Source organism: Leptonotus elevatus, chromosome 1 (genome assembly GCF_054856555.1).
Source record: "Leptonotus elevatus isolate MCC_2025b chromosome 1, RoL_Lele_1.0, whole genome shotgun sequence".
In the NCBI taxonomy this organism is placed as follows: domain Eukaryota; kingdom Metazoa; phylum Chordata; class Actinopteri; order Syngnathiformes; family Syngnathidae; genus Leptonotus; species Leptonotus elevatus.
In genome coordinates this window covers 18,880,046-18,907,989 of record NC_141239.1, presented here as the reverse complement: position 1 = coordinate 18,907,989, position 27,944 = coordinate 18,880,046, and the positions used below count along the sequence as shown (strand labels likewise).

Below are 27,944 nucleotides of genomic sequence, written 5' to 3'. Positions count from 1 at the left end.
CATGGCGTCGCCCGGGAGTGAGAATCAACCCTAATCCTTCCGGGCCCGTGTTATCCAACATGCCTTCATGGAAGCGTTCGGCACAGCTGCCGGTTTTCCGGGGATAATGTGCCGGAGTAAATTGGACCTGCTGAGGAGGAGAAGATGGCTGCTCTCATTTGCGCTACTGCAAATTACACTGAGCTTTTTATTTGGGGGGCTCCAGTAGTCTCTAACTACCCATGTTTCACATTTACAAAGGGAAACGCTGAAAAGAAAAAGAAAAAAGATTGAGAATAAATTAATAAAATTGTGAAACTAAAGTCAGAATTATGAGGAAATAAGTCATAATGGCATGAAGAATACTACATCAATATAGCCATTTTTATTCGGAATTTAATACATTTTTTAAGGGTCTATATTAAGCAAAATGTATCCATATTCAAATGCTAATTCCTCAACCAAAACCCCCCACAAATGGTATTTTCCTTTCGTCACTTTGTGATGTCGAAAAACGAGGACCCACCCTGCCATACCGCCCTCAGACTAAACACGCCCACTTTCTCCAAGAAGCCTCCGGGATGCCCGAAAAACGTATCCAGGAAAGAGGCGCTATGAAGCAGCAACCTCAGCCGAGAGGCCGGAGCGTCGCTCTTTCAAATTTTTTCTAGGTCAGGTGGGATGCCAGACAAGCGTATCCGGGAAAGAAGTGCTATTGTGCGGCTACACCGGCCTAGGCGCCGCCCTCCCCAGTTGGAGCGCCACTGTTTCAAATTTTTTCAAAGACAAGCGTATCCGAAAAAGAGGCGCTATGATGCGGCCACCTTGGCCGACAAACTGAACCTCCACTCTTTCAAAACTTTTTCTAAGTCATATCCATATAAGAGGTGCTAGTAGCGGCCACCTCGGCCGATGCATCGGCCACCCCAGCTGGAGCTCCGCTTTTCCAATTTTTTTCCAAGTCAGGCGGGGACACCTGACAACAGTATCCAGGAAAGAGGCGCTATAATGCGGCCACCTTGGCCGAGATGATATGCGGACAAAAGTGTATTGCAACAATAAACATTTTGTTTTAATCACATTTCAAGTTAATTATTACAAATAAAAAGCAAAAAAAAGTTATTACATTACATGACAAAACGCACAAAGATATACATCAAATAAGAAATGATCAGTGTTATGAAGAATGTGACGTGTCTTGATTAGAGCGGCATCTAATGATTATTTTAATAACTCATTTATCTGTCAATTATTATTTTTTGATTAATCGATCAAACGGATATAAAAAATGTAATTTTGATCTATATTCAAAAATAGGGCATTATTTTAAATTGAAAAAAACTCGTGAGATACATAATAGTAATTATTATACAGAGTACTGCTGTAGGGTATCAAATTACATAACATGTTCTATATGATAATTGGGAGTAGCTTAATTTCATCTTCTGATAAGAGACTTTCACTTTAATGTGTTGAAATGTTGCTTTTTCGTGGCACTGCCAAGAGGAAATCTTTTTAACTCTGATATGTTTTTTTTTCCTTCTTTCTTTTATGACCATGCTGGACTGTGGTAACGCCCCCGGGGGGATTGTCTTTCTTGGCATGTGGTGGCCATTTTGTAGTGGAGGTCAAAGCCATTTCAGAAGAGGACATAAAAACCAGCAGAATGATTTTTGATCGCGCCGTGAATCCATCCCGTTGTGGTTAAATGGCGCCGTGTGCCGACCAAACATCTTTCTGCATGTTTTAATGTAAACTTGTGAAGAATGCAACTATAGCGCTATACTGTTAACTAATGGTCTACATAAAGCAAGAACGATCTAGCTGGTCCACCAACATCATAGCCCACAAGTAGGTTATGTTATCCTTCCCATTAGAAACAAGCATACAAAATGTTAATTTATGACTGTTATATATTGTTGCTTTAAACGGACTATTATTGTTGCAGTCTTGCAGCTCAGGTCGTGATGCGGCAAGCCGGCCAGGCTCGTCTCGTGACCTGAGTTTTATGATGAAGTAAGCGAGCGTGGGGAACGTTGCCAGGACCTTCCCCTCACGAAGACCCAGAGCAAGGGCACTGTCTCCCCAGCCCCATAGATCAGCCAGCCCTGAATGTCAAAGCGCACAGCAGCCACCGCGGTGCCAGGAGTCCCCCTCTCTGGCCCGTGATCTGCTGTCTGGTGACACCACTGCGCTAATGACCCGGTCTGGGAGTTGCTCCGCGGGCTCCTTGGCTTGGGAAGATGGAAGTTGTGGATATTTGACTGGAAGGTCACTTTCGAGGAGGACCGTTCAGTCCGTATTACGGCTACAGCCTGCAAGTCGAACACATTCTGATCGGATCTACTATATGGGTGTGTCCAGTGTTGCGTCTGCCAAAGGGGCAATATTGCCACTCAGTAAATGTTGTGTGCCTTCGGAGGAGTAAATACAAATATATATTACTCGCAATGTGATGTATCGAACCTGAAACAAATGTGATGAAAGCTTTTGTGTCTTTAAATCACACTTAACAACTTTCCAGATTCAGACGGGAGACTCAATCTCAGACCTATAATTTCCCAATTTTAGAGTGAAGTAAACAGTATACATTGTGGACAGATGTCAACAACATAACTTTGTCCTGAAATCACGGCAATTAAAGGTGCTTAAAAAAAGAAGAAAACCTAATTACGCCGACATTGTATTGCATGGTGCTTGTTGCCAGCGTTTAGCTGTGGCTAAACTCTAGCGCTAATGCTAATCATGATTGCTAACTGATTGTTGGTGTTTAACAATGCTTATGTATAGAAGATAATAAATTATAAGTACTTACATCCACTCAGTTCAATTTACTTCTAACCTTAGTGGATTAACAAACAAACAAACATAAATAAATAAATAAATGGGGGCGGGGCAATTATTCGATTTTAAAGAGTTTAAATAATGTGCTGCTAATGATCTAGAAATGAAAACCAGTTGGTCGATCATGTAAAGGGTGTGATAATTGACACGAAGTATTTTGACGAAATACCGTAATTGGAAGAAAAAAAATCACGTTTTTAGATGAATTCCTAATTGTGCTTTCAAGTCAAGTTTATTTATACAGCCCTTAATTACACAAGAGTTTCAAAGGGCTTCACATGCCCGCAGTTGACAAATATCAACGACATACCTTAATTGAACCACAAGAGGGCAAGAAAAAACCCCAACTGGCAGAAAAATGAGAAACCTTGAGAAGGGACCGCGAATGTGGTAATCCCCCTTCCAGGATGATCAGGCTGCAATGGATGCCGAATGGGCAAAAATTGACATAGATTGTGATACTGAACATTATTAACGAGAACTTTCACTGTACTTTGTTGACTTACGTTTTTGAGCACGTGTGAATAAAAGGGTGTGGCTTCCCTATGGATTGGCTATTTTGCACCACAAAAAAAGACAATATCCAGGCAAACTCCACACATGATCACTTTCGCGCCGGTGTTTAATTGCTCAACAATTTGGATGACAGCAAAGTTGGAAAGCTGCACTCTCGCTCTAGCTTGCCAAACTTGAAAAGTTTTTTTTTTTTTTGTTCTTTTGTTTTAATCCGTTTGCTATGAGACGAGGCTCAGTGCAGCGCTCTCAGTCACTTACCATGGTAGCTGTTTTTCTTTTCTGCTCAGCCTCAGGAGTTTGGCTTGTTAGAAGAGAGTGTAAAGTCCCCGGGGGGCGCTCCTTCTGGTGATGGGGGCGCTGCCTCGACCTCACTCATGCCCGGTGTGGGTGGCGTTACCGACGGGGGAGCGCGCACACAGCGGAGAGCCGGACTGGAGATGGTGATGTGTCTGGTGGGCTCTCGTAGGACGCGGCCTTATTCTCGGGGTCATGCATTCCGGCAATGTCTGTAATTACAAGCAAGTGAGGAGGAGAAGGAAGGAAAAAAAAAAAAAAAAAGTTGAATATTTCGCCTTTCTCGAAATGAACGTGTTCTGCTCCTCAAGGGAGGCATTCGCATCTCAGTGTTCTGCTAGCTGGATGGGTTTTAATGAGGCAAGTCAAAAGTGTGTGCGTGTGTGTTTGGTGCACATGCATGTCTGTGTATATGCCCTCCTCTAACAAGCATAATTGACCGACTGCATTTTTAAGATGCTGTTTTTCACCATTTATAACCAAATTTTTCTAAATAGCCTTCAGTGATTATTATTTTCTTCAGAAGTCATCACGACTCAAACTTTCTTTTCAAAGTTAAGTCATGACTTTTAGGTGTTTTTTTTTTTCTCGTTATGTTATATTGTACTTTTTGGGGGGGAGTCAAACGGACAGAGGATGAAGAGGCCACAGGTCACGGAAAAGCCTCCAGTTGAGGGCAGAGGATTCCGGGATTGGAGCAGCTCAGCCCCGCTGGAGGCTGTAATGCTGCAGCACACACACACACACACACACAGCTGCTGAGTTTGAGTACAAACACACTTTGGCGCCAAGCTCGTAGTCAAAAGATTTAAAGAGCCTAAAGTGAATTCAAAGATATAATATGTTTAAAATGCAGTACTATGTAGTACTGCATTGTGGCAAGAGAACGTTAAAATTGTTGTTCACCATTTCAGTTTTCCTGTTGTTGTTTTTTTTTTAGGCATGACGAACAACTTACAAGTTCACTTTGGAGTCGGGAATGAGTCGTCCCCCTCCAACTGCACTGTATAAGAACTTGAGCGCCTTAGTTTGGGTCAGAGACCATCCAGCGAGCTATTTAGTTTTAATTACTTGGCCCAATTCTACCGCTGCAGCGTGCAATTAGCTAGCTAGCTAGCTATGTAAAGCATCGCCTATGGACAGCTTGGTGTTATTTGAATTCCCAAGTGTTAATGTATTTTGTGTTATTTAGGCTAATATGTTGGAACACAAAACATTGAGGGTATCCGGTCTACTCACAACACCGAGTGATGAGGTGGCGCCGCAGGCAAGTGAGACTCTGGAAGACTGTTAGCTCAAAGCTCACATGCTAGCTAGCTAGTGCCTCGGGTGGCCACTTCATTAAGGTCAAAAAGGAGGACATGTTTAAAAATAATAATAAGTATTCCCTCGCTATAATGCAGTTGACTTTTCACGGTCTTTTTAGTGCAATTTTGCATGCATTTTTTTTTTTTTTTTTACAGTAATGTGCCTATTTATAAAATTTATGAAGGTTTAAACAAGAGAGAAATGTGAGAAAATGTAAATGCCTTGATGAGAAAAGTGTATAAACTGAGTGGTGAGGGGTTTTAGAGCCTAAAAACATTTATAATAAATGTAAAACATAAAGCTAACTACTTCGCAGATTTCATTTATTGCGAGAATTTTTTGGAACCTAACTCCAGCGGAAATGAGGGAACACTGTATATCAGACTCGTGGTGTATTTTCACCAACAAGTTTTATAGATCATGTTTGTGCACTAAATGGTAGAAAATATCAATAAAAAGTCAAACTTCTTTTTGACAATTTATTTCGTTTACACTACCATGTTTTTAACCCATAAGTCATTTGGTTTTGTTTTGACCAATTCTTGGTCTCTAAGCCGATGAAATCATCAAAATATGCGTGAGAGGGTGACGTGGGCCTCGTAGCATGTCCTGGAATTTTATTCAAGCGTTTATGGTTGACGCAGATTCGCGGGAGTTATGAAATAAATGACGCGATTGACGACGGCACGGGAGGAATTCGAATCCATGTAACGAGGCGACAGTGACATACTGTTAAGAAATATGTTTGGCTCATTTTCTATAAAAGGAGGACAAACCAGCGTCCGGCTTAGGGTTGCGCAGGATGCAGGACACGTCACTGAAAAGTAGGACTGTCTGGCCTAAATCCGGACGTCCGGCTACCCAACTATATAAAAAGAGAGAGCGAATAGAGCGAAATCCACAAAGTAGTGAAGGGACCACTGTATATTTATAATTTTCTCAAACCCCCCCCTATGTAAAATGACAAAATTCGGCTATACCATGTCAATGCCAACTTGACATCACAGGTTGAAAATTACAATGCTTTTGGTGACCATTTGTTTTGCAAATAGTAGAGTGTAATTTGGTGAATGTGAGAGTTTAACTTTTTAAGTTGTTGCTTTCTGATGGCAGCAGCCTTTGAGCAATAGGCGGATCCACTCAAGTCTACTCAACAGTGTTTGGGACCGCATTGCACCGGGGTGGGCCTTCTGGTGCATGCGTCTGCCACGCCCACGCCACATCCTGCAATTTGGTGACAAAAAGCCCGAACGTTCAAAATAATCATATAGATTAAGTACAAAATACTCAAAGGTTTATGAAAACTACTACTAACCTAACTTTTTAAAGTTGGTGTTACTTTGTATGCCTTTATGAATAATTTGTACTAAAAAGTTTTGATTAAATTGAACTATAACAGTTTTTGGGTAATTTAAAAACATAAATTAGCTGTAACTTAATAAAAATTTAGTTATTTTGTGATTAAAACCTTGTTTCTATTTCTATTATTGGGAACATTTGCAACAAAAATATAAAACATACAACAAAAAAAAAGTATGTAATGTAATATTTTACGTTTTGGTTATATGTTTCATCATTTATTTTACTTATTTGTTTGTAATTTTATTTTACGCCTATAGTTGATAATGTAAATGATCATTTGTTCTCAGTTTCCTACCTGATTTAAATAAATTAATAATTTATGTTGGATTATAAACATATGCTCATGTCTGCCTCCTAGTCCAGAGGTTGTGAGATCAAATCCGGCCCTCTGGCCTTCCTGGCTGGAGGTTGCAAGTTCTCTACGCCTCTATGTGGGTTTTCTCCGGGTACTCCAGTTTCCTCCCACATTCCGAAAAATATGCATATTATGTTAATTGAACACTGAATTGTCCCTAGATTGTCTGTGTGTGCCCTGCGATTGGCTGGCAACCAGTTCAGGGTGTACCCCGCCTAGACAGACCGCTGGGATAGGCTCCAGCATTCCTGCGACCCTCGTGAAAACACCGTGTACTTATGGTTTGGACTTCTGTTAACTTAATCCAGCGGTTTTATAACATTTATAAGTTAGTAACTGAGAATAAGTGAGTTGCTGTAACAGAAAGCTTCTAAGTAACTATATCAAAAAAAGTAATTTAGTGTAATCAAACCATCCAAGTTCTGCAAAACTTGAACTTTTGAGTTAATCAACTCAAAAAAAAAAAAAGGTGAGGCAACAGATTACCTCACTTTTTTTTTTAGTTCCGCTAATTTATTTGGGCTAACAGTGTGCAATAGATTTTAGACTCACAAAAAGCGTTTTAACCACTCTGATTTTAATGGGAATGAGGGGAGCCGCTTCGATTGCCTGGAGTCGGCTGCGTTCCATCCCCCTTTGACGCACAATGGCGAAAACGCCCTATTATTATTATTATTCATAAAGTACAGCAAGCCTGCAGACCAGTTTCAGGAAGCTCCGAACTGAGGAGAAAGTGAATAAATGTTTAAAAACAAAAGTTTTTCTACAGAATATGAACAACGTATATGGCAACGTTGTGAGAACAAAGTTAAACGTTAATCAAATATCAATCTAAATTGACTTATTTATTCTTCCAATTTAGAGAACCAAATGTATTTGTAATGGTTTTCCTTGTTCCCATTTGTCCCCCTCCTGGGGGGGAAAAAATGGATGTTTGATTGTTTTTCCTTCCATATTTCAAATCAATCCCTGAGGGACAATCCGTGTCAGACATTTTTTGGAGCGTCGTGAGCAATATTCCTCACATGAGGAGAGACGAAAAAAAAACAACTTGTGGTTAAGGGAGGATATAGTGTAACTTAGAGACTTGAAGCGAGTCAAGCATTTTCCTACCCAGTTACTTTGCCACTAATGAAAGTAGCAAAACACCCTGGAGGATGTTTGTTTGTGTTTTGGAGAATACTGGATGAGAAGGAGAGGGGAGGGGGGTGGCTAGGTGGTAAAACTTTAGGAGAGACGTCTGACAGAGCGCCGAGACAGCGAGGGGGAACTTTGAGGGGAAGCGTTGCTGGGATTGACGCGTTAAGGCGGCTGAGACCTCCTGACAGAATCCCAGCGCCGACAAATAGACCTTTCATATATGCGTGTTTACCAAGTTTACTGTAGTTTGTGAGGCCTTTGAACGGAGCAAAGCGCCTCACGTCGATCCCTGTCACGCTTTGTTTTATTGATCTTTGGGTTTGTGTGGCAACGTGTGGGTGGGGTGTGTGTGCTTGTGTGTCGGAGGTGGGGGGGTCTCATTTGAGAAGCAAAGGGTGCAGATTAAATAAAGTTTGAACATTGAGCATGTAAAATGAAAGCTTTGTAGGTGTATGTAGGTCACAAGTCCCTATTTTATGCTAGTATTAAGGACACACAAACTGTTTTTTTAACATCTTAACATAATGTTTAAAATGTGAGCGACGCCACGCATGACGGAGAGAAAACAATCGCGTGCTTACTGTTTTTATGAGTGGTGGACTCGGGATGATCAAACAGCACAGCACACGCACCTATGTCATCTGACAATGTGCAGCCTTCTCCACTAAAGCAGATGTCTGTTGTAGTACCAAGACTAACCTGTGAGTGGCAGTATGGTGCCACAGGGCATTCAGACTAGCAGAATACAAAGTAGAGAAGTGGTAGAAGAAATTGAGCGGACTGTTAACTGTTAGGTTTGTTAGTTTTTTTGCAATGAGAGTAACCATTTGTTGACTCAAAGATATGCTACAATACACTATACAGTTATCCCCCACTCCATCATGGGTTGTGGGTTCGCAGTCCAGCTATTTGTAGGATTGTTATTGCACACTTTGTAACAATTTTCCACACCTTCTGTTTATTTTGAGTGTAATTCCAATGTCGACCACCAGGTGGTACCACACTATTTAGTTTGACACTGTAAATTTGGAAGAAGAAGAATTAAAACGAGGAAGTATTTCAGTCTAGTTTTTGCGGAAGATTATTGAATGCAGAATCCTCTTCAGTCCTGCTTTTTACAGCAGTACATATCATATTGCATTGTATCATATTTACACCATATATTCATTGATTTATTTTATTTATATATTTTTATTTATTTATTATATCATTATTTATTCCTTTATTATTATTACTAATAATAATTGTATATATTCTTTATTATTTAATTTATTAGTCTGTATTGTACCCATTGCAGTCTAGCCATTCCACTGACTCTATGCCATCTGTCTCATCAGAAAGTAGACATTTTAGTTAACATTTATTGTAATTATTATTATTATTTTTACTATGCAAGATATCGCACCCATTCATGCGGTTGAATATTTAATACCTACAGTTGTAAAGAATAATTAAAACTACCTTTAACACTGGAATAATAGTGTTTGTTGCCTATCCCTGTTTCCAAAAATTAGACTTTACCATGAAATATAACAATTTAAATCCTTTATAAATTGTACTCCCCCACACACACATATTTTTATTGCGGCTAATCCCAGATTTTCAGCTCTACGCCTTTACATTCATTTTCTTTAACATAATTATGTTTAAATTCATACATAAGTCTTTTCCCTGGGGTTTCACTCATACTACCCCAACACATTACCTCCTCTGAAAAATTTGGAGTATTCCACAAGTCACATGCGGTCCACAGGAAGTTGCATCATTCAGATCCTCTGCAGGCCACGAGAAGGCAAAAAGTAAATTCACTCATTTATTTTTCTCTATATCTGATGACATTTCAACCAAGACTGGGGGGTTAAAATCTTGGCTGATTCCGATGACTTTAATTTATTTTTGAGGATGTTATTTCTTTATTTTTTTAAATACATTTTTATTTGTATCGTTGTAATATGTTAGGTGTCAGTGTGGGTTTACATGCAAGAAGACAATGACAAAAAATACACAAAAATTGACCGAGATGTGCCAATCCGCCCCATGTGGAACGTCACATGACATGACCAAACCCGGAAACAGCGATAAGCATGATGACTACAGACTGATGACGTGACAATTTGATACTGAACTTTTTCAAAAAATTGTTTTCTATATTGCTGCCGCTTTTGGAGAAAGGTTAAACACATGCATAAGATACAAACACAAATAATCTGTAAACATCGGATACAGTCGTCCTTGGCAGGTTTTGAAGACATCTTGTGTAAAACAAAAGTCATTGTAGCTGTTTAATATTTCTATTAATTTACAGTGTGTAAAAACACTGATCATGTCACAATAATTAGTTTCCACCTTTTCAAAGGATCACTTCTGAAGTGTTCCTAGAAAATCACAATGTCTCACGACTGATGCGTTTGTTTTAGAACAGGCCCGCAGGCTACCCGTGCTACACTGTATGTACATCTATTGATAATTCTGAGCTCACAAGTCAAAATGGCGGTCAACTGAAAGTGAAAGTAAGTTCTCTACTCAATGAAAAACATTGCATTGTGGATCATTGTAATTAGATTTGTGAGGATTCTTTTGATTTCAAAACGTGATGTAATGTCGGTTGACTACTTAACAATTTGCCTGGTTTGTATGCTAGTCATAGGCAAAAGCGAAACAGAAAAATGTTTGGAATTGTCAATTGATTTTTATTGTTTGTTTGTCTGTCTCTTTCGGTTTCGTATGGTATCTTTTTTTATTTATTCATCAGTATCATATCTATCTTAACATTTGATTTATATCAATAATGATCAATAAAGATCTGACGTTTTGTATATATGTATCAATATCTGTCTGACTATACTGTATCTATCTAGCTAGTTAGCAGGCTATTGTAGCGAGCAGCTAGCTAGTTAGCTAGCTATCTACATACATTATCTATCTATCTCTTTAAAAAAAATACAATGTTGTGTGATAACTCTATGCATTACAAAAAGTCATATAAGTTGATGTGGGGAGGGGAAAAAAAGGGAACAAGTAGGCCTATTCCCGTGTATGTGCATGAAGGTAAAAGTGTCTTTCTTGTTCCACCAGAAGGGGGACCAGTCCGTCTGCCGTACAGGCAGATAGATGGACGGGGTGGCCGCCGGCGGGCTGCAGGAAGAGGCGACGCCATCCAGCCAGCCAGGCCAGTCCCACTTTCTGGGGCTGGGAGCGCGACTCCGGATCCGGGGAGCGATCTAAATCCAGGCGTCCACATCTTGCGGCGCTCCTTCGGATTTTAATCATGCCTCTCTGTCTGTGTGTGAGTGCAGGCAGGCTGACAATGATTTCCTCAGTGATTACGTACAGAGCGAGTCCCTGCGGGGTAGGGGCCCCCTCTGGAGCCATCCTGATGGCTTTGGGGGCCTTGCTTCCATTTTCCATTATTATGTGGACTACCGGAGCGACAGCGCAGTCCAAGACCTTGCAGGTTTGTGATGAGGAGGGAGCTTCCATCTTCTCTTTGCTTCTTCATCCTCCTTTTAAGAGCAATTTAGACGTAGACTCGGAGCACATCCGCGCACTTAATTCGACATTAGCTCTACTCCTCTGACGCGCGACTACTTTTCGTGTGCTTAGCTGGATTTTGCCACAAAAAGTCTTATTTAGTCGTTTTTCCTCTTTTTTTTTTTTTTTTTTTTTTTAACGGAAGGGTGGTTTGTTTTGTTGCACGTTCCCCCCCCCCCCCCCCTTTTGCACTCTCATACCGGAGGTCTTTTCTACCACCGCGGAAGATTATGATGATGATGATGGTGGCGGGGGGCGAGAAAAAAAGCAAATATTGCGCTTTTTATTCCTGAGCGTGCATACGCGTGACATTTTCACGGGGAATGGCAGCACGTGACGGAACCAGCAGCAGCACCGGAGCCGCATTCTCGCACTTTTCCCGTGGAAATTGGACCTTTTAAAACACGTCTTGCCTACCTGCTCATCACAAAAACAAGAAATTATCACGCCTCCAAATAAACCGCTTAGCGTCGCGCGCCGGTGATGGTAGCGAGGCAGCCGCGGTCGAGCCCCGCACGCGCATTTCGAGACGTTTTTGCCGCTGAGCCGTTTTACGCACATTGTCAACTTCAACGTTTTGTGTAGGATCATGTCGCGCCGCAAGCAAGCGAAGCCAAGATCACTCAAAGGTAAGCTGGCTCTCAAAACATTTATTTCCTCTTCTTCTCTCTTTTTAAACAACAACAACAACAGCAGCAGCAGCAGCAGCAGCAAGTCCAAAACGCTTCAATGTGCTTTAACCGTGGACGCATTTCTGCTTGGTGGATGTGTTTGAATTTTGCGCATGGAAAAATCATCTCGGACCGGTTGGTTGAGGGCGGGTTCGAGTGTGTGTGCGTGCACACGCGCAAACATCTGGAGCCATCCAGCCAACTTTAAGTAAAGGAATGGCGTGCGTGCCCGTCACGTGATCAAAGGGGAAGCAAAACAGTGCCTGTGTACATTAGATTTGAGACAAAAAGTTATAAAATAACTTTAAAGCGTCAACTTTTTATTTTTTTTGCGCGTGTTCAGTTCTGCATGTGTTGGCAATGTGATCAGAGACGGACATACTTTCGGTATGGTGGGCTTGAGGTTGAGTTCAAGTTCGTCAATCTGGCAGCCATTACTATTCACTCCAAAAATGAATACTGTAGTGCTGAATTTCACATCCCCCACTTGTGATCACGCATCGGACCCTTCCCCACCTTTTCCACCTCGCAAGTCTTCATCACAAAGGAATGCTCTATGGTCTGCAGCCACCATTTTCGATCAATACCCCCGAGAGTGCATAGACATCTTCGATTCTTAGATGTCCTATTTTTCCCCTCACACTGCACCCATTTCTTTCTTTTTTTTGTCACTTGTGTGTGTCATGGAGCCTGCTACATGCTACAAGTGTGCGATGCACAACATCTGCTCAGACTGGTGTGCATGAGAGAGAGAGAGAGAGTGAGCAAATCGGCATGCAAATGAAGCCAGTTTTGTTATCGTCACCCAGAGAAATTTACATTTGCTCGACTTTTACGTCCTCATTCCGAGCGACTGTTGCCGCTCGAGCGCTGAAAGAAAGCAAGACGTAGATATTTCCTTGTGTTTTGGAAAAAAAAAGAAAGGATAGCCAGATGTTATTTACTGCTCTTTGTCTGTGTGGCTCCTCAGGGAAGGGGGGCTACACTTTATACAGATGTCCACAATAACTTTCCTTGTCATTCCGTCTGCCTCGCTATTGTTTAGAAAGGAAACGTCGTCATCTCCTCTCTGTCTCTCAAAAACGTCTTTTTGCCCGCAAGATTGTTTGTGACTTTTCTCCGCCGAGAGAACTCTTTGCCATCCTTTAGGGGAAGGCAAACAGAGGTTCGGCTGGATGACAAGCTCATGTGACAGCGTCGTCTCAAAACGACAACGAAAACGGGCAACCTTGCAAGCCCCCCCGTTTCAATTAAGTATGCCAGACAGATCGGTTGTTACTCAAAGCGGCGGATCTCCAGGTGGGAAACGTGCACGGCGACGACCGCCACGTCGCCTGTCCCGACAGCACACGTCCGGAATAAAGAACGGCAAGCCAGCGTGGATGTTTTCATTCGGAGCACAGACCTCACCCTCATGGCCCTCGGCGCTGACGTGTTTATTGGCCGAGGAGACGAGTTTCCGCGTCGGCCATGTGCATATATACATTTATTTTCCGCGCCGTTTGCTGGCCGAGTGCAACGCTCGGCCTGGAATTGGTGCTGTGTCATGTCGGCCTTGAATATTTCATGTGGTGGAGGAGCTGCAATTAATCTCTACATGGGTGAACTTTGGGTGATGCGCGAAGTGGGGACTTGAGACTTTTAGGGACGCGTACAGGTGCATTTCAGTTGCTCCAAATCTTTGGGAATGCGTTTCAATTTCAATGAAATAGGAGTTGAATGCGAGTGGAAGCAAAATTGATCTTATTTGTTTGAATCCTTTCAAAGTATTTGACAAAAAAGGACTCGGGCCGTAGATGTTTTTCAGTGAGCAGCGATGTCGACCAATTACAGCAAAACCGTCTTTTAAAATCTCAATCATAAAATCGTTCCCATTTTATAAACTTTGTATCATTTCATCATTGGCATAAAGTATTTTTCTAGCAGTGACCATTTTAGTGATTAGTCCTTCGAGGGCCAGCCGAAAAATGATGATCAGACTTATTATTATTATTATTATTATTATTATTATCATTGTACAGAGTAAGCTAAAAATAATGCCTACATACATCAGTAAAAGGAAAAGTTGCATCAATATTTTATTACCAAATGTATTCAGACATCACAAGGATTGCTGTACATGCAATTAATTTTTTTTTGTCTTAAGAGCCACCGATGTAGCCTGCGGGGGTGCTCGACATGCTTTAGGGGAGTTGAACACATGAAAATGCATGTGCAGCAATCCCGTTGGCCAACATTAGCTAAGTGGTATTTTGGCGTACACATAAACATCTGGAAGGGAATGGCTTGTAATTGTACAAGCCCAATGTCACGTGTATGCTGTACATCTTGTGATATGCAAATTCATTTGGTTTTAAATTGGTGCAGGTTTTCCTTTTACTTGTGTGTTTATAAAAATGTTGCTTGTGCTTACGATGGCGGTCCAGTTTGTATTTGGGCCTGATCCAATGCTGGCAAGGGACCCATATGGCCCACAGGCCTGACATTGCACACCCCTGTCTTAAATGCTCACTCATTCTTCCATATAGATGCATAACTAGTCCCCCTTTCACAATGTTGACGCTTCTAAAAAAAAAAATCATGTTAAATTAGCAAAACATTTATTGAAGCATACAGTATAAGGAAAGGCTTCTTGAGTATTAATCCACTCCATTTTGTCCCGTGTTCGAGTGCGTGTAGTGGACCACATAACATAACACTCATTTACATGTCTTTAACGTGGCACAAAAATACGAGTGCAAAAAAGGACTTCAAATGAATAAAAACAAAAAAAACATGAGCGATAGATTTTTTTCAGCGAGCAACGATGCCGTTTTATCTCAAATCTAACAAAGCTGACGTTATATGGGGGACCCTTTTCTCTATCAGGGACCATTTCAGTTTGTAGTCCATCAAGGAGATGCATCACTTCCCCCCCCCCCCCCCCCGCTTTCATATCGTTGATGCTACTGAAATATATAAAAAAAAATTCCAAGCATTTAACAAAAAGTTGTGTTTTAGTGTCATTTCGTTCAGATTTTGTCATTGTCGCATCACAATGTGTTCTTTTTCTAATAAAATTCCATTTAATAAATAGCCTTCAAATCATGACATTGCAATTTTCCAATCTTCTTCTCATCCCGTATCTGCATTTTCAGTTTTTAGCCCTCCGAGAATTTCTACGGAGATGCGTGGCCACGCCCCTTAAACCATGCTAACCCTGCTAAAAATAGTGTTGAATTAGCAATAGCGTTTGAAGGCAAAGTTGCACTCTATTTCCGCCGCGGTTGCATCGGAACGTGCCGTCTTCCGCGCTGTTGGCCGTTAATGGACCGTGACATAACACCCATTAGCACGTTTTCAATGTGACACAAAAATATGCTTAGCATTATCATTAAGGAAATTATGATGGAGCCGTTGGTTTAAAAGAAGAAAAAAAAAAAATCCCATTAGCACGGCTGTCAGCGCGCTTGACACGCGGCTGAGGCGTGCCGGACGGGAGCGTCGCGGGAGCTGGCCGATATCTCCTCTTATTTCGTGGCGTGTGTCTGTCTTGTTGTCACGGATCGTCTGATAGCCAGACAGTGATTGATCCCCACCGTTTTCCCTTTTTGCAAAAAAGCAAACGAGACGTATTTGCATCCGTCTCGTCTGGCTTCCACGCTGCTTCGTTCGCAATCATTGCGCCACGCTGTTAATGAATCCTCTCTTCTATATATAAATGAAGGATTACAGACATTATGCAACGTGATTAACACGCTGCTCCATTGCAAATTATTTATGACACTAATCATCAGTTCAAATAATGCTCATTAAGAAAGTTAGTCATGTGTGCGTGTCCTCCGCCCGCCTCCTCCCGGGCCTAATTGAAGAGGGTTGACCTGCCGACCCCCAGCTAAATTGAGTTGTAGTCCCCGTGGCGAGCGTCTCCTTCGCGGTCAGTCTGGGCGGATTACAGCGCCATTGTGTTCGCCACCCGATCGGCCGGGCCGCTTGTAACCAAGCGGATGAGTCACGCGTATCCGGGAAGACACACGTTTGTGTTACGCAGCAGGATTTTTTTTTATGTGATGGATTACTTAAAAAAAAAAATCATCTTGTACTTTTTCGAATCCTTCACTGCTTTGGGTTCATTTGTCAGATTGTCTGCACACAATTGATTCATCCCTAAAAATCCCATCTGGGGGATTGTCACTCACAATTAAATGACAGTTACTCTCCATTTATTCCTGTGTGTGTGTGTGTGTGTGTGTGTGTGTGTGTGTGTGTACAGTACGTGGCCGCTGTTAATTAGTGGCCTTTAATGCTGCAACACTTGTTGTGGGATTAGGTGTTGTTTTTGTTGCACCGCCCCCCCCCCCCCCTCGCCTTGCATTGTGATAATCAAAGGAGAACGGTCCCGTGTGGGTTCAGTATTGTGTCAACAATTTTTTTTTTTTTTTTAACAATCTGAGTGATATACTGTACCTCGTCAAACATTAATTAACTGATAGCAGGGATTCCGTCGCCGCATGACACGTTTGCTCTGTGATAAGCTTTCGGAACGTGTTCATTAAAACTCTCAACTCGTGTTTGCTTTCGCTGTCCGGCGACGGACGATTACCTGACAGCGCACCTTTATTCGGTCCCCCATCGGCGCACTTTAGTTCACGCTACTAGAACAGAGTGGAGAGCAGGGTTTAGTGAACATCCACTGTATGGTGGGTCACCAATTCCGGTCCTCCAGGTCCGGAGTCCTGCAGCTTTGAGATGTTTCAGACTACCAACACACCTGATATTAAAGATCAGGATCGTTAAGGCATGCTGATGAGCTGATCATATGGATCAGGTGTGCTAATAGGCGGAAACATCTAAAATCTGCAGGACTCCGGACCTCGAGGACCGGAATTGGTGAACCCTGCTATGTGGTTCACCGTTTGTGCCCAACTATATTTTATACACATTTTTAAGCGATCAAAATCCCAATTAACTAATATTTTAACTCATCTTTCAAGACAAACAGAATTTTGTGTTCTATGACTACATAAACATGAAAGATCGCATTCCCCAAAAATTATGTTTCTACCTTATTCCGTTCTTTAGTAATCATCATTTGAAAATAGGTAATTTGATTGACATTGAGCGAAAATTTTAAATATAAGACAACAAGCTTTTTGTGAAAAGATACATTTTCTGCACAACAGTAACACAAATATTTTTTGTTTAGTGACACTCTGTGAATTAGATTTAATGTGACAAAGGCTTTGATCATTCACGTCATTCCATTCCATCAGATTCGTCGTGTTTCATTGTAATTTCATACTACCGGGAGCTCATTGAAAAGAGATACAATGCTGCCATCGGCTGGCCATAGTTAGTGGGTGTTTTTTATTTCACAAGCCCATTAACCAGGCAGCGCTGCACACCACGTTGCACTGCCCATTGAGAAAACAAAAAACGTAGTAAATGTCAATTAACGTTTTTGGTGGCATTCATTGGGATTTTAGTATATGTAATTAAACGTTTTTGGCAGTAAAAGAGTTAAAAACAAAAAGAAAAGTTTTATGCTTGACATATCAGTGTGAAATGACGTCATTTTGAAACCAACGCAGTGTCCGCATTGCCGAAATTTTCCGCACCGCACACCTACAAAAATGTGTAACCTACGCGGACAGTCAATGCGGAAAAACATGGCAGACAAGCAATAGCTGTCGTAAACAGCTTTCATTTATTTTGTTCATTGCGCGTTTTGAAATATGCTCTGGGCGCGCACTGGTTCACTCGCGACCGTTTGGAAACTCAGGGCCAAATTCACTAAGAATGCGCTGCGTCTGCTAAGAGCGCTAAATTTTGCTCCGCAACTGCACCCGCAGGTGTCAACGTCCTATTTAAAGCTATAACGATATACCAGCTCAAACGCGGCAACAAAATTTGACAGCTGAAAGCAAATTTGTACATCAACGGATTTGCGGCAGGAAAAACGGCAGTACAGTAACAGTTGCAACATTTTCCTTATTTAGCGCCATTAATTATGCTGTAGTGAACGGAGAGGATGACGACGACGACGTCATTTGTTCATTCATTTTATGTCCATAAAATACAAATTATTGGCGCGATCATGTTTTATATTTTCAGAGGTTGACGTGGGCATACAGTAGAGATGGATTTTCATATAGTATAACCGAGTGTCACGTGAAAATGGTGGCTTGCTACGCTGGCTAATATTGATGCTAGCTAGCTGCGAGTTGATTACTACTGGCTGAGCTGACTTGTAAACAAAACACAAGAAGTAGTCTTGCTAACACAACACACTGGTGTGTTCGGAAATTAATGGGAGCGGAGCACTCTCCCTTTTTTTTTTTGAGAGAGAGAGCTCAGTATTTGTTGTATGCTGTGTCTTGCTTCTGTGTGTGTTTTTAAGTAGCAGTTGTTTTAAGGTTAAGAATGACATCTATGCTCATTTGTGTTAGCCTGTCGATATTGTTTCACATACTGTTAGCATTAAGCTAGCTGACCGACTTTGTGACATTATATTGTTGAAATAATGTTTTATTTGGAGAACTGTGCGAGCAAGAGTGTCTTATTTTCGTTGGTGTTGTGCAATAGTCTCTCATTTCTTGATAGTGAGAAAGTAGAAACGGGTGCTACGGAATACTTTACAAAATATATTTTAATACGTTTATATTATAATGATGAATGAGTTTATATGATAACACATTACAGGACGCTAAATAGATCAAGATCATCTTCCAGAGATATTCAAGAACTGAAATTCATCCCAAATATGGGTATTTGTATCTTTTATCCAGCTTTTTGGCACCCTTCCATTTGGGGTACCGTCTTGTGTGACTGAGTATTTTTCCAAAAATGCTGCCAATTTCCGCGGTTGCGCAAAAACGGATTAGAACCTTACCACATTTTGGCACCCTGAATTTAGACAATGTGCAATCTGGCAATTGGTTGATAATAAGGAAAAAACAAGGACCTGAAATTTTTTTTTAGACGAATGCCGATTCCGATATTTGGCAAAATAAAATTCTGATTAATCAGACATTTACTTAATAAATATTTTTTTTGAATAAATAAAATAACTTATTTTAACACAACAATAAAGATGCTGAAACTTTTTTCTGTTAAGCAATATGTCTAATTTTGCAACAGAGGAAAAAAAATTCAAAAATCAGCAGATTTTTTGGAGGGTGTGGGATATTTGGACATCATTGTCTGTCTAATGTAATGTGTTTAAAAAAAAAATGCTGATTTTTTTAATGATTTTAAAAGCACTAATGCCAGCCGATTAAATCTGACTGCCGATTAATCGCTCAGATTAATCGTTCTTGGTGGGACCAAACGTCAGCATCGCGATGTCATTATCTTATATCATCGATCCAACTGGATCGCATACCAATATTGTCTCTGATGACAAACTGACTTTAACAAGTTATGAATCTTTAGTTGACGTTTTAAACAAAAACACGCAATTGGACATACCAGCAGAGACTTCATGACGAGAGGTCTTCAGCATAACCTGGTTTACAATAACATGAAATAAAACCTCTGCCTGATACTTGGTGAGTATTTCTGATCAACATCCTGATTGATTCCCATCCCCAGTAACTTGCACTTGCACAGTCGAAAAACAAGCCAGGCTAAGTTCTCTTAATGACAAAACTTTTAATATGCTTACAGCGGGCGACAAATCATCCCCCAGACCGCCAGGGCTTCTTATAGTATCATAAAAGAACATTTTCTGCCTGAACTCCCTCATCTCACCAACAGGGATGGTAATCAAAACAAAAAGAGAAACCCCTGCCACCCATCTCTGATGGAACCACGGGGGATTTATTAGGACCCCCCATCCGTGGCTCCATTTAAATGATCTGAGACGCGAGGAGCTCGACGGCGTTGGAGAAACTCATTAAACTCTCAGGGCGTCAGTCACCGAGGCCCGCTCCTGCAGGAGCGCCTTGGCTGATTCCGTCTTGTGCGACGGCGCTGAGGGACGTCCCTCCGCGCTGGCCGACCGCGCCGCCTTGCATTAAATGACGCCGCTAATTAATTGCCGGGCTCGTGATTTGTTTGGCATATGCGGCGTTGGGCAAGATTTACAATTGGAGGTCTGATCATTGGCAATCCTTCAAAAGGTTCAACAAAAATCTTATTTGGCCGGACGATTAAAAGGAGTACGTTTTCAGTGAGGGCTTTATGACGCAAAGCCTCTGAGGACAGACTGAAGCAGGTTTTCGTCCATCGATCCGGGTTAGTACTTCTCAGGCCGTGTATTATTATTATTTTTTTTAGTCTTCTCGTCATAAAGCGCTCGCCGAAAAATGGGCATCTGTCATCGACGGGCCGACAAAGAGACGGAAGCACCCACCTCTGTCTGGGACACACACAAATGATAAAGTTACGGGAAAGCAGCCCTAATCTGAGAAGAAAAATATAATTTTTCAAAAAAAGCTAAATTCAGATTATTTTAAAAACTATATATAATGCATGAAATAACATTTGACTGTTTTACAATACTTTGTCCGTTAGTATTTTTTTAACTTCACAACAGAGAAAAATTGACAAAAATTGTCCGATTTTTTTAATGTTTCTTTTTTTGGAGGGGTGTGGGGGATTTTGAATATCATCTTTGTCTTATGCAGTAATGAGTTAGTGTAAAAAATAAAATAAAAATCGTCAAAAATCAGCCGATTATTGCTAATATTAAAAGTGCTAATATTAAAAGAGCTAATATCGGCCAATTTAATGTGTTGGACAATTAATCAAATATGCCTTAACTCCGACTTTATTCCCCTGAAAAAAAAATTCTTTCTATAAAATTTTTGGTCAAATATAGCAGTTTTAGTCTCGTAAAATGCAAAACGCAAAACTTATCTCAAAATTGTGACTTTATCTTCATACTAGTATGACTTAAGTCTCTGAAAATTTCACATTGTTTTTATCATAATGTTGAGACTATTTCAATCATAATATTTGGAGTTAATTCAAACTTTTCCCGATTTTTTCCGATAATGCAATGTGACTTTAGTCTCATGTTTTTACTTAGATTTTTGAAAGTTTTTTCTATTAAATTTTTTTCTCATAGAGTTTCTTCATTGCCATAATATCCTCTAACTTTATCCTTTTTAAATTTCAAAATTGTTATCACATATTACAACTTTACTGCCATAGTATTTTGACTCTATTATTATAAATTCTGGCTTCAGTCGTGTACATTTTTTTCCCCTTGTAATTCTTTTCTTAATTTTTTTGTTTTGTTGCCATGTTACAACTCTATTCTTGTAATATTTAAAAATATTAAAAAAACATTTTTTTTAAATACAAAATGTAATTTTTTTTCAACTAACATTCCATCTTCCTTCTCGTAACACAATGACCTTTTCTCTGACTACATACCTCTCTTTTTTTTCTTTCGAGTGTGGCTACAATTCTCCTTTGTGACAAGCAAACTTTTCCTCTTCATTTTTCACGGCGGTTCGACTCCCCGCTCGCGTCTGACTCGCGCTCCCCTGAGGCGAAAGGCTTTTGCTGCCATAGGATCTCGTCTTAATTATGCAAAGTACGGGATATTTTGCGCGCTTTTAAAAGTGCTGCACTTCCTGCGTCGGCAGTCAATGCCGCGGTCCCCTGCCGGGAGGTCCTGTCGAACCCCCCCCCCCCCCCCCCCCCGCCCCTCCGTGCCGGCGAAAATGAAAGGCTGGAAAATACATAATGGAGAATGCAATTCAACTTCACGGGTGGAACGCAGAGGCGTAAGAAGCCATCAGCGAGACCTTCCTTTTACATGGAACAGGTGGGAGACGCGTTCTCTTCCCACTGTTAAAATCCATTTCACTCCACGTACTTGATACGCCGCTTGGAAACCTCACGCGGTCTCTGACGTGAACGTTTTTTTTGGTGTGTGACTAAAGCAAGCTATTATTTGTCGTCGTCAAAAAGTTGCTGCGCGTTGGGGTTGCAAGGAGGTTGAAAGTTCCCAGTTTGTTCCCATGGGAATGTTGGAAATGTTTCCGATTAGAAGCTCTGGAAGGGAATTTGACTGCAAATATTTTTAATTGAAAGGTATTTTATTATACTTTAGCTAATGCTAGCACTATTGCTATCAAGAGTTTTAAACACGGAAACACTTAGCGCTATCTCCGGGTGGCGGCACACCTGTACAGGACGCCGTAAGTGACTTTGCAGTCTGTTCCTGAAGACGATGAGCTGGTGCGAATAAATGTATTTATTTATTTTTAAATGTTGGTGAATATGTGAATGTGCCGATTTTAAGTGCGCCGCACCTTGTCCGGCCGCACGCATACGTCTCCGCCTGTGCGAACTACATTAACTATAGGGTGCGTTGTGGGGGCACATTTCAATTTATATTGTACTTGGTTAAAATGCCAATGCTAAAAAAATATTTTATAATAATACTATAATTTTAATTGATTATATTAAATGCAATGATAGTAAAAATTGGCATAATTTTTTTCGGCGTTTCGGTTTTCGGCCAACCATTTTCATTTCAGTGCATCCCTAGTTACAACAATACAATACTTGGTAGAAACGTTCCATCAACAAAAATACCTTGCTTAGGAAATTTGATCCACCCCATCCTTCCCACGTCTAAGATGGCCGACATGCGCATCAATCGCTAATGCTAAATGCTATCTTGGTTGACTGTTCAGGAGCGCTAAACAATCAATGCAGTAAAGTCACCATTATTCATCCTTTTTTTTTGCTCGGGTCCAACAGCTATTGGAAGCTCGCTGTGCCATACATGTAGTCAATATTCGGGTTAAGGTCAAAATTCCAGTTTCTGAAACAATCAAATAAGCGAAGAAGAAGAAAAGAAGACGAAGAAGAAAATAGCGAGCACGCACACGAAAAACATTGCCTCGATCGATCGAGGTAGTCCGAAGGTGTTTATATGCACAAGAATTCGGGTTATGAAAGGGGTTACCCAGGGTTCTTATTCGCGTTTTTAAAAACCCGGATAAGACTATATTCGGGTTATTGCGCGTGTTTATTTGGCCTTTCAAGGGTTATTGCCTGCATGTAAACGTAGTCATTGTAACATTAGAAATATACCGCTAGAAAGCTCAGCTTGCGTTGTCTGACCAGCGACCGCAGTGTAGGACTACATTTCCCATGATTCTTAGATGTGAAAACAGGAAGTAGTTCTAGTACCGGTTTACCGGCTGCCACGTAAGTCCGTCCTGCGAATGAGAACACAAACAAGAATTTGGAAGTACATAGGAGAGAAATTAACACTTACATTTACTTTTAATGGGTTTATTGTATGGCAAAAAAAACCAAGGCTCAAAAAACAGGACTGTTCCGCCAAAACGCTACATCTAGTCACCCTACCCTAACCTCTACTCTACTGCTGGAAAATGTCTTAACATCTCCCACTCAATATCAACACATTATTACCATTACCAGGGCTCGTTTCTGCTCCAATAAACCAAAGCTCACAGTTGTTAGCTAGGAGTTAGCTGACATGTTTCTAGCTAGCAAACATTTAACACTGTCCTTTTTTAATTACAATGAGGGAAAAAAAGCCACTTTTGGCATGCTAATGTGCTAATATTAAAGCCAAGGTGCTGCTGACTAGCTAACTGACTGGATGCCCGTTATCATTGAAACTCCTATTTCGTGGGAGTGTGTGTGTGTGTGCGCGACCGTGCATGTTTTGAGCAGTAAAAAGTGAAACCCCCAACGCCCCCGCCAATGAATGTGCTCTGGCGCCAAAACTGATAGTCAAGACCGTCAAAAGGGAGTTTGCAATTTTCATTAAAAAACAAAACAAACACTTTTCATATATTTTTTTTAAACAGTTGTTAAAACAATAGTATATGATGAATATGATATGTAAAAAAAAAAAAAGAAGAAAAGAAAAGATCAGCTTTCTCTGGTCTCTAATTTGATATACAGTGGACCCCTGCTATTTTAGGGAAAGGGTGGCGAATAGTGAAAAGCCACAAATAGTTAATGGCAAATTTTCAAAAAAATTTTGATTTTTTTTTTAACACCAAAAATTATTGAAGAAGTGGGGATATAATGCCAATAAGAGTTTTTTTTTTTTTCATGATAAGCAGGGTCTCATATTTATCTTGTTCTCCTGTCAATTCACAATGACTGTTTTAATAAATATGACATCGGAGTAGCAGTTTTTTTCTGGTGTGAAAAATTGCAAACTCCTTTAATTGCTCCATTTTTTTTCACTCAAATTTTGAACCCCAACACAATGTAATACTAAACTTGGAAATTGGAACACGGTACTTCAAATGATACTAAAATCCTATTACGAGCCGGTTTTAAATGTGCAAAATTCTTGGCTTACGCCCGTTTATTCATCATAATTGTCATGATTTCACATGAATTCCTATTGAAAGTTTGCAGCTTTGATAATTGCCAGAATTGCGCAACCCTATTATGCGTCTGAGTGCTGATCAACTGTCACTATTCCGCATTGTGGGCCCAAAAGAGGAAATGTGCTTCACAGACACTCCTGCTTCTTTTCGGCTTGTCCAATTTCAAGTCAGCATCCCTAAAAGTCGGCGTCTGATCCACCTTCTTACCAAAGGTTTCACTCGTTGAGTTCTGGGCGACGTTTCACGGGACGCGTCATTTATTCATGGATGTTATTTACGTGCCGTCCGTTTGCCTTGTTGCCAATAAAACTCATCCATCAGGCTCGCGTGGGTTCCAAATCTCAGGCGGAGTGCCGAAAGCAGTCCAAATATTCCGCCAGTATTTTTTTTTCAATGATAAATAATAAGAAGGAGGCAAATCTCAATGTGTCAAACTTGTTTTTCCACTATTAACCGTATCTTTCCCTGATTTTTTCCCCCTCCCCTGTCTCCCACCCGTCCTCTCTCTTTCTCCGTTCCTGGCAGTAGAAGACAATGTGACAGAGGAGCAGCAACAGCACAGTCCCGGGCACGCCGCCATTCCGAGCGGTAATGCTCCATTTCATATTTCATCATTTTCGTCTGGAAAGTGGATCATGTGTCTGTGTGTGTGCATGTGTGTGTGTGTGTTGGGTTCACAAGGATATGCGTTTCCTGTTGTTGAGGTTTTTATTGAGTAACCTGCATTGCCGCTGAGTGTGTTATTCTCATAATATTATGACTTCAACTTGTAAGATTGGAGTTTTTTCTTTTTTTCTTGTATTTCAGCTAAATTGTTCTAGATTTTTTTTTTTGCTTTCTTATCTTATTGTGACTTTTTTTCTATTTTATTTTTTTTAAACTGGATGTATTTCTTTCTGGGACAATTGTGTTTTTTTTCTCATTATAGAAAACATTTTTATTCATCTAAAATAGAAGGATTTCTGATAGTGTTGTGATGTTGTCATAATAAGATTTTATTTTTCTCGTAGTATTTAACTTATTCTCACTATGATGTCAAATTGAGATTTTTATTCTTGCAAGTTGCATTACTGTTGGTTTCATTCCAGTACAATTTTGAGTTCTTTCCCACTCCACATTAGCAACTTAATCTTGAAGTTTTAGTTTTTGATTAACTGCAACTTTATTCTTGAAAATTGTCACATTTTAGTCAAAATATTACGACTTTATTCCTGTATATTTTCAATATTTTTCTTGTAATATTAGAGGTTTATCGTGATTATGATTTCACTTTGGTAAAATGCAAGTGTTTTCATGAAATATTACCATTTTAATATTGGGATATTGACGAATAATGAAAATTTTTCATAAAATATTCATTCTCATAATATTAGGACTTTATTGGAATATAATTACGGAAACAAGAAAAATAAAACATAGTTCGACAATATGATGATTCATAATATGAAGACTTTTCGCAATGCGTTTATTGTGTCTCAATATGACGAGTATGTAAATTTCCTGTTGTTTTCATTTGGTAACGGACACCAACATTAAAAAAAATCTCTCGTTATATTAATATTTTACTGTCCCTATGACTTTAATATTTAATCAACTTTTTATTCCAATTCTTGCAACTTTTCATCCTAAAATTTCAACTTTACTCTTGTAAAAGTCAGTGTTTTCATTTTTCATACTAATTTCTTGCCATTGTTTATAATTATTCTCGTATATATAATAGTGTAACTTTCTTCTCGTAACTTATCCTAATATTTTTTCCCCATATTATTGCGACTTTGTTGTACTATAACAGGTGTGGGCATTCCATCAATATTGACGGAAGGTCCATCAATCCATCAATGACGGATGCACGTTTTGTTGACTATTAACTCTTTGACTGCCAGACGTTTTCAGAAAAGGGATGCCGCCAGTGCCAGCCGATTTAAGCATTTTGACTGATTTTCAAGGTCCACAGAAAATGTTCTGTTTGGACTATGGAAACACACGTACTACCAAATGAAAGATTGGACTTTCATCTTTCATCAGAAAAAAAGAGTTTGTTTCTACCTTATTCCGTTCTTTAGTAATCAACAATAGAAAATGGTTAGTTTGACCCAATTTCGCCCGTGTTGGACCAAAATACGGAGAAATCAAGCTTTTAGTGAAACGATATTATTTCATGCATTCTAGTGAATTTGACACTTCTTTTTGTCCATGAATGATGCCACAAACACCTAAATAGTGCTTTACTTCTATAAAACACTACCACCAAGAATGAAAAAGTGTTTTTTGATAGCAAAATACGTTTATTTACATTCAACAGTGTAACAATTTGACAACAATTTGGCAAACTATTTACAAATGTGTGCAACTGTGGTGCTATTTACAAATATGTGGATGTTTCAACGACAGTTTTTCTTTTTGTAACACTCTCCTGCGTGCAAAGAGACGTAACAGCATTTGCACAACAGATTGCCTCTTCGCGTGTGCCACTTTCTTGCAGGCCGTTTTTTTCCGGGGAATAGCAAGTATATACTGCAGTGTGTCATCACGTCTAATATCAGGATCATGCTACGGTTACGTTACGGTGGTGTTACGTCTCGCTTCCCCGTGTCCTTCAGTTGCTATACCGGGTTGGTCGGAGATGTTCTGATCCATTTTATCCACTCCATTCATGGTGGCATCGTAGTCCAGAAACAGTGTCTTCTCCGTGATCAGACTGTACCCGCTCCTCCGATGAATATGCATTGGACTCGGGGTACTCTTCATTGTCCGATCGAATGTCCGCTTGTGCAGCTCCGCGTTTTCCGGCCTTAGCAGCGCTAGCCGCGCTAGCCGCGCTAGCCGCGCTTTGCCGGTGGGGCTTACTACGTGTTCATAACAGTCACGTTGGCGTAGAGCTTCATCTTCATCATCATCATCAATCTGCATTGGTCGATGCCAACTCTCCATCGCCCGATCGAATGTCCGATTGTGTAGAAGTACCCGGCCGGCTATTGTGCGCGTTTTCCGGCCTTAGCAGCGCTAGCCGCGCTAGCCGCGCTTAGCCGTGAGGCTTACTACGTGTTCATAACAGTCACGCCAAAGCTTCCAACTTTGGCGTAGAGCTCGTTGTCATCATCATCGTTGACATCAATGCGCTTTTTAGTATTGATTGATGCTTTCCGTCTTTGAAAAAAATGCTCAAGCTGAGCTGCTTGTAACCGGTTGCTTGGTCAAGCCATTGTGGCTTGGATCAGCCATTGTCTCCTCAACACTCTAGCTCCGCCTCACGTCTTCTACTGACGCCCACGGTGGGCGGCCCATCCAACCTTGTGCAAAGAGAGTCATCGCTGCCCTCTAGGGGCCAAAACGAGTCTTTGACTAATCAGATCAGCCTGATTCTTTCAGCACAGCTGCCCAAGGCTTTCCTGCACCCGTTTTTGAAAAAAAAAAAAAAAAAACATAGGGGACGTCTTTTAACGTCCTCGGCGCCCTTCCCTAGGTTTATGCTAAACGTTTTATAACGTTTATGGCAGTCAAAGAGTTAAAGACTGATGGGAATGTAGTGTGACGTTGGCGATTATTGAGGTTTTCATTAGATTAGACTGTGGCAGAGAGAATACACACGCATGTAGGTGTGTTTAAAGTGGTCCTGGT

General features: G+C 40.6%; 1 protein-coding gene across 2 annotated transcripts in view; it reads left to right on the top strand.

Annotated features, from left to right (window-relative positions):
- The window catches only part of LOC147181162 (zinc finger protein 521-like), a 205,092-nt gene that overhangs the window by 26,919 nt on the left and 150,229 nt on the right, over positions 1–27,944 (top strand). Inside the window, exons 3-5 of one of the 2 annotated variants that reach the window (XM_086082040.1) lie at positions 10,874–11,252; positions 11,915–11,958; positions 24,855–24,914. In XM_086082040.1, the coding sequence (XP_085938166.1) occupies positions 11,919–11,958; positions 24,855–24,914 (100 nt within the window). In that variant the 5' untranslated portion in view covers positions 10,874–11,252; positions 11,915–11,918. Of the gene's footprint in view, positions 1–10,873; positions 11,253–11,914; positions 11,959–24,851; positions 24,915–27,944 lie in introns of both variants that reach the window. The other variant, XM_086082038.1, reaches the window with a different exon arrangement.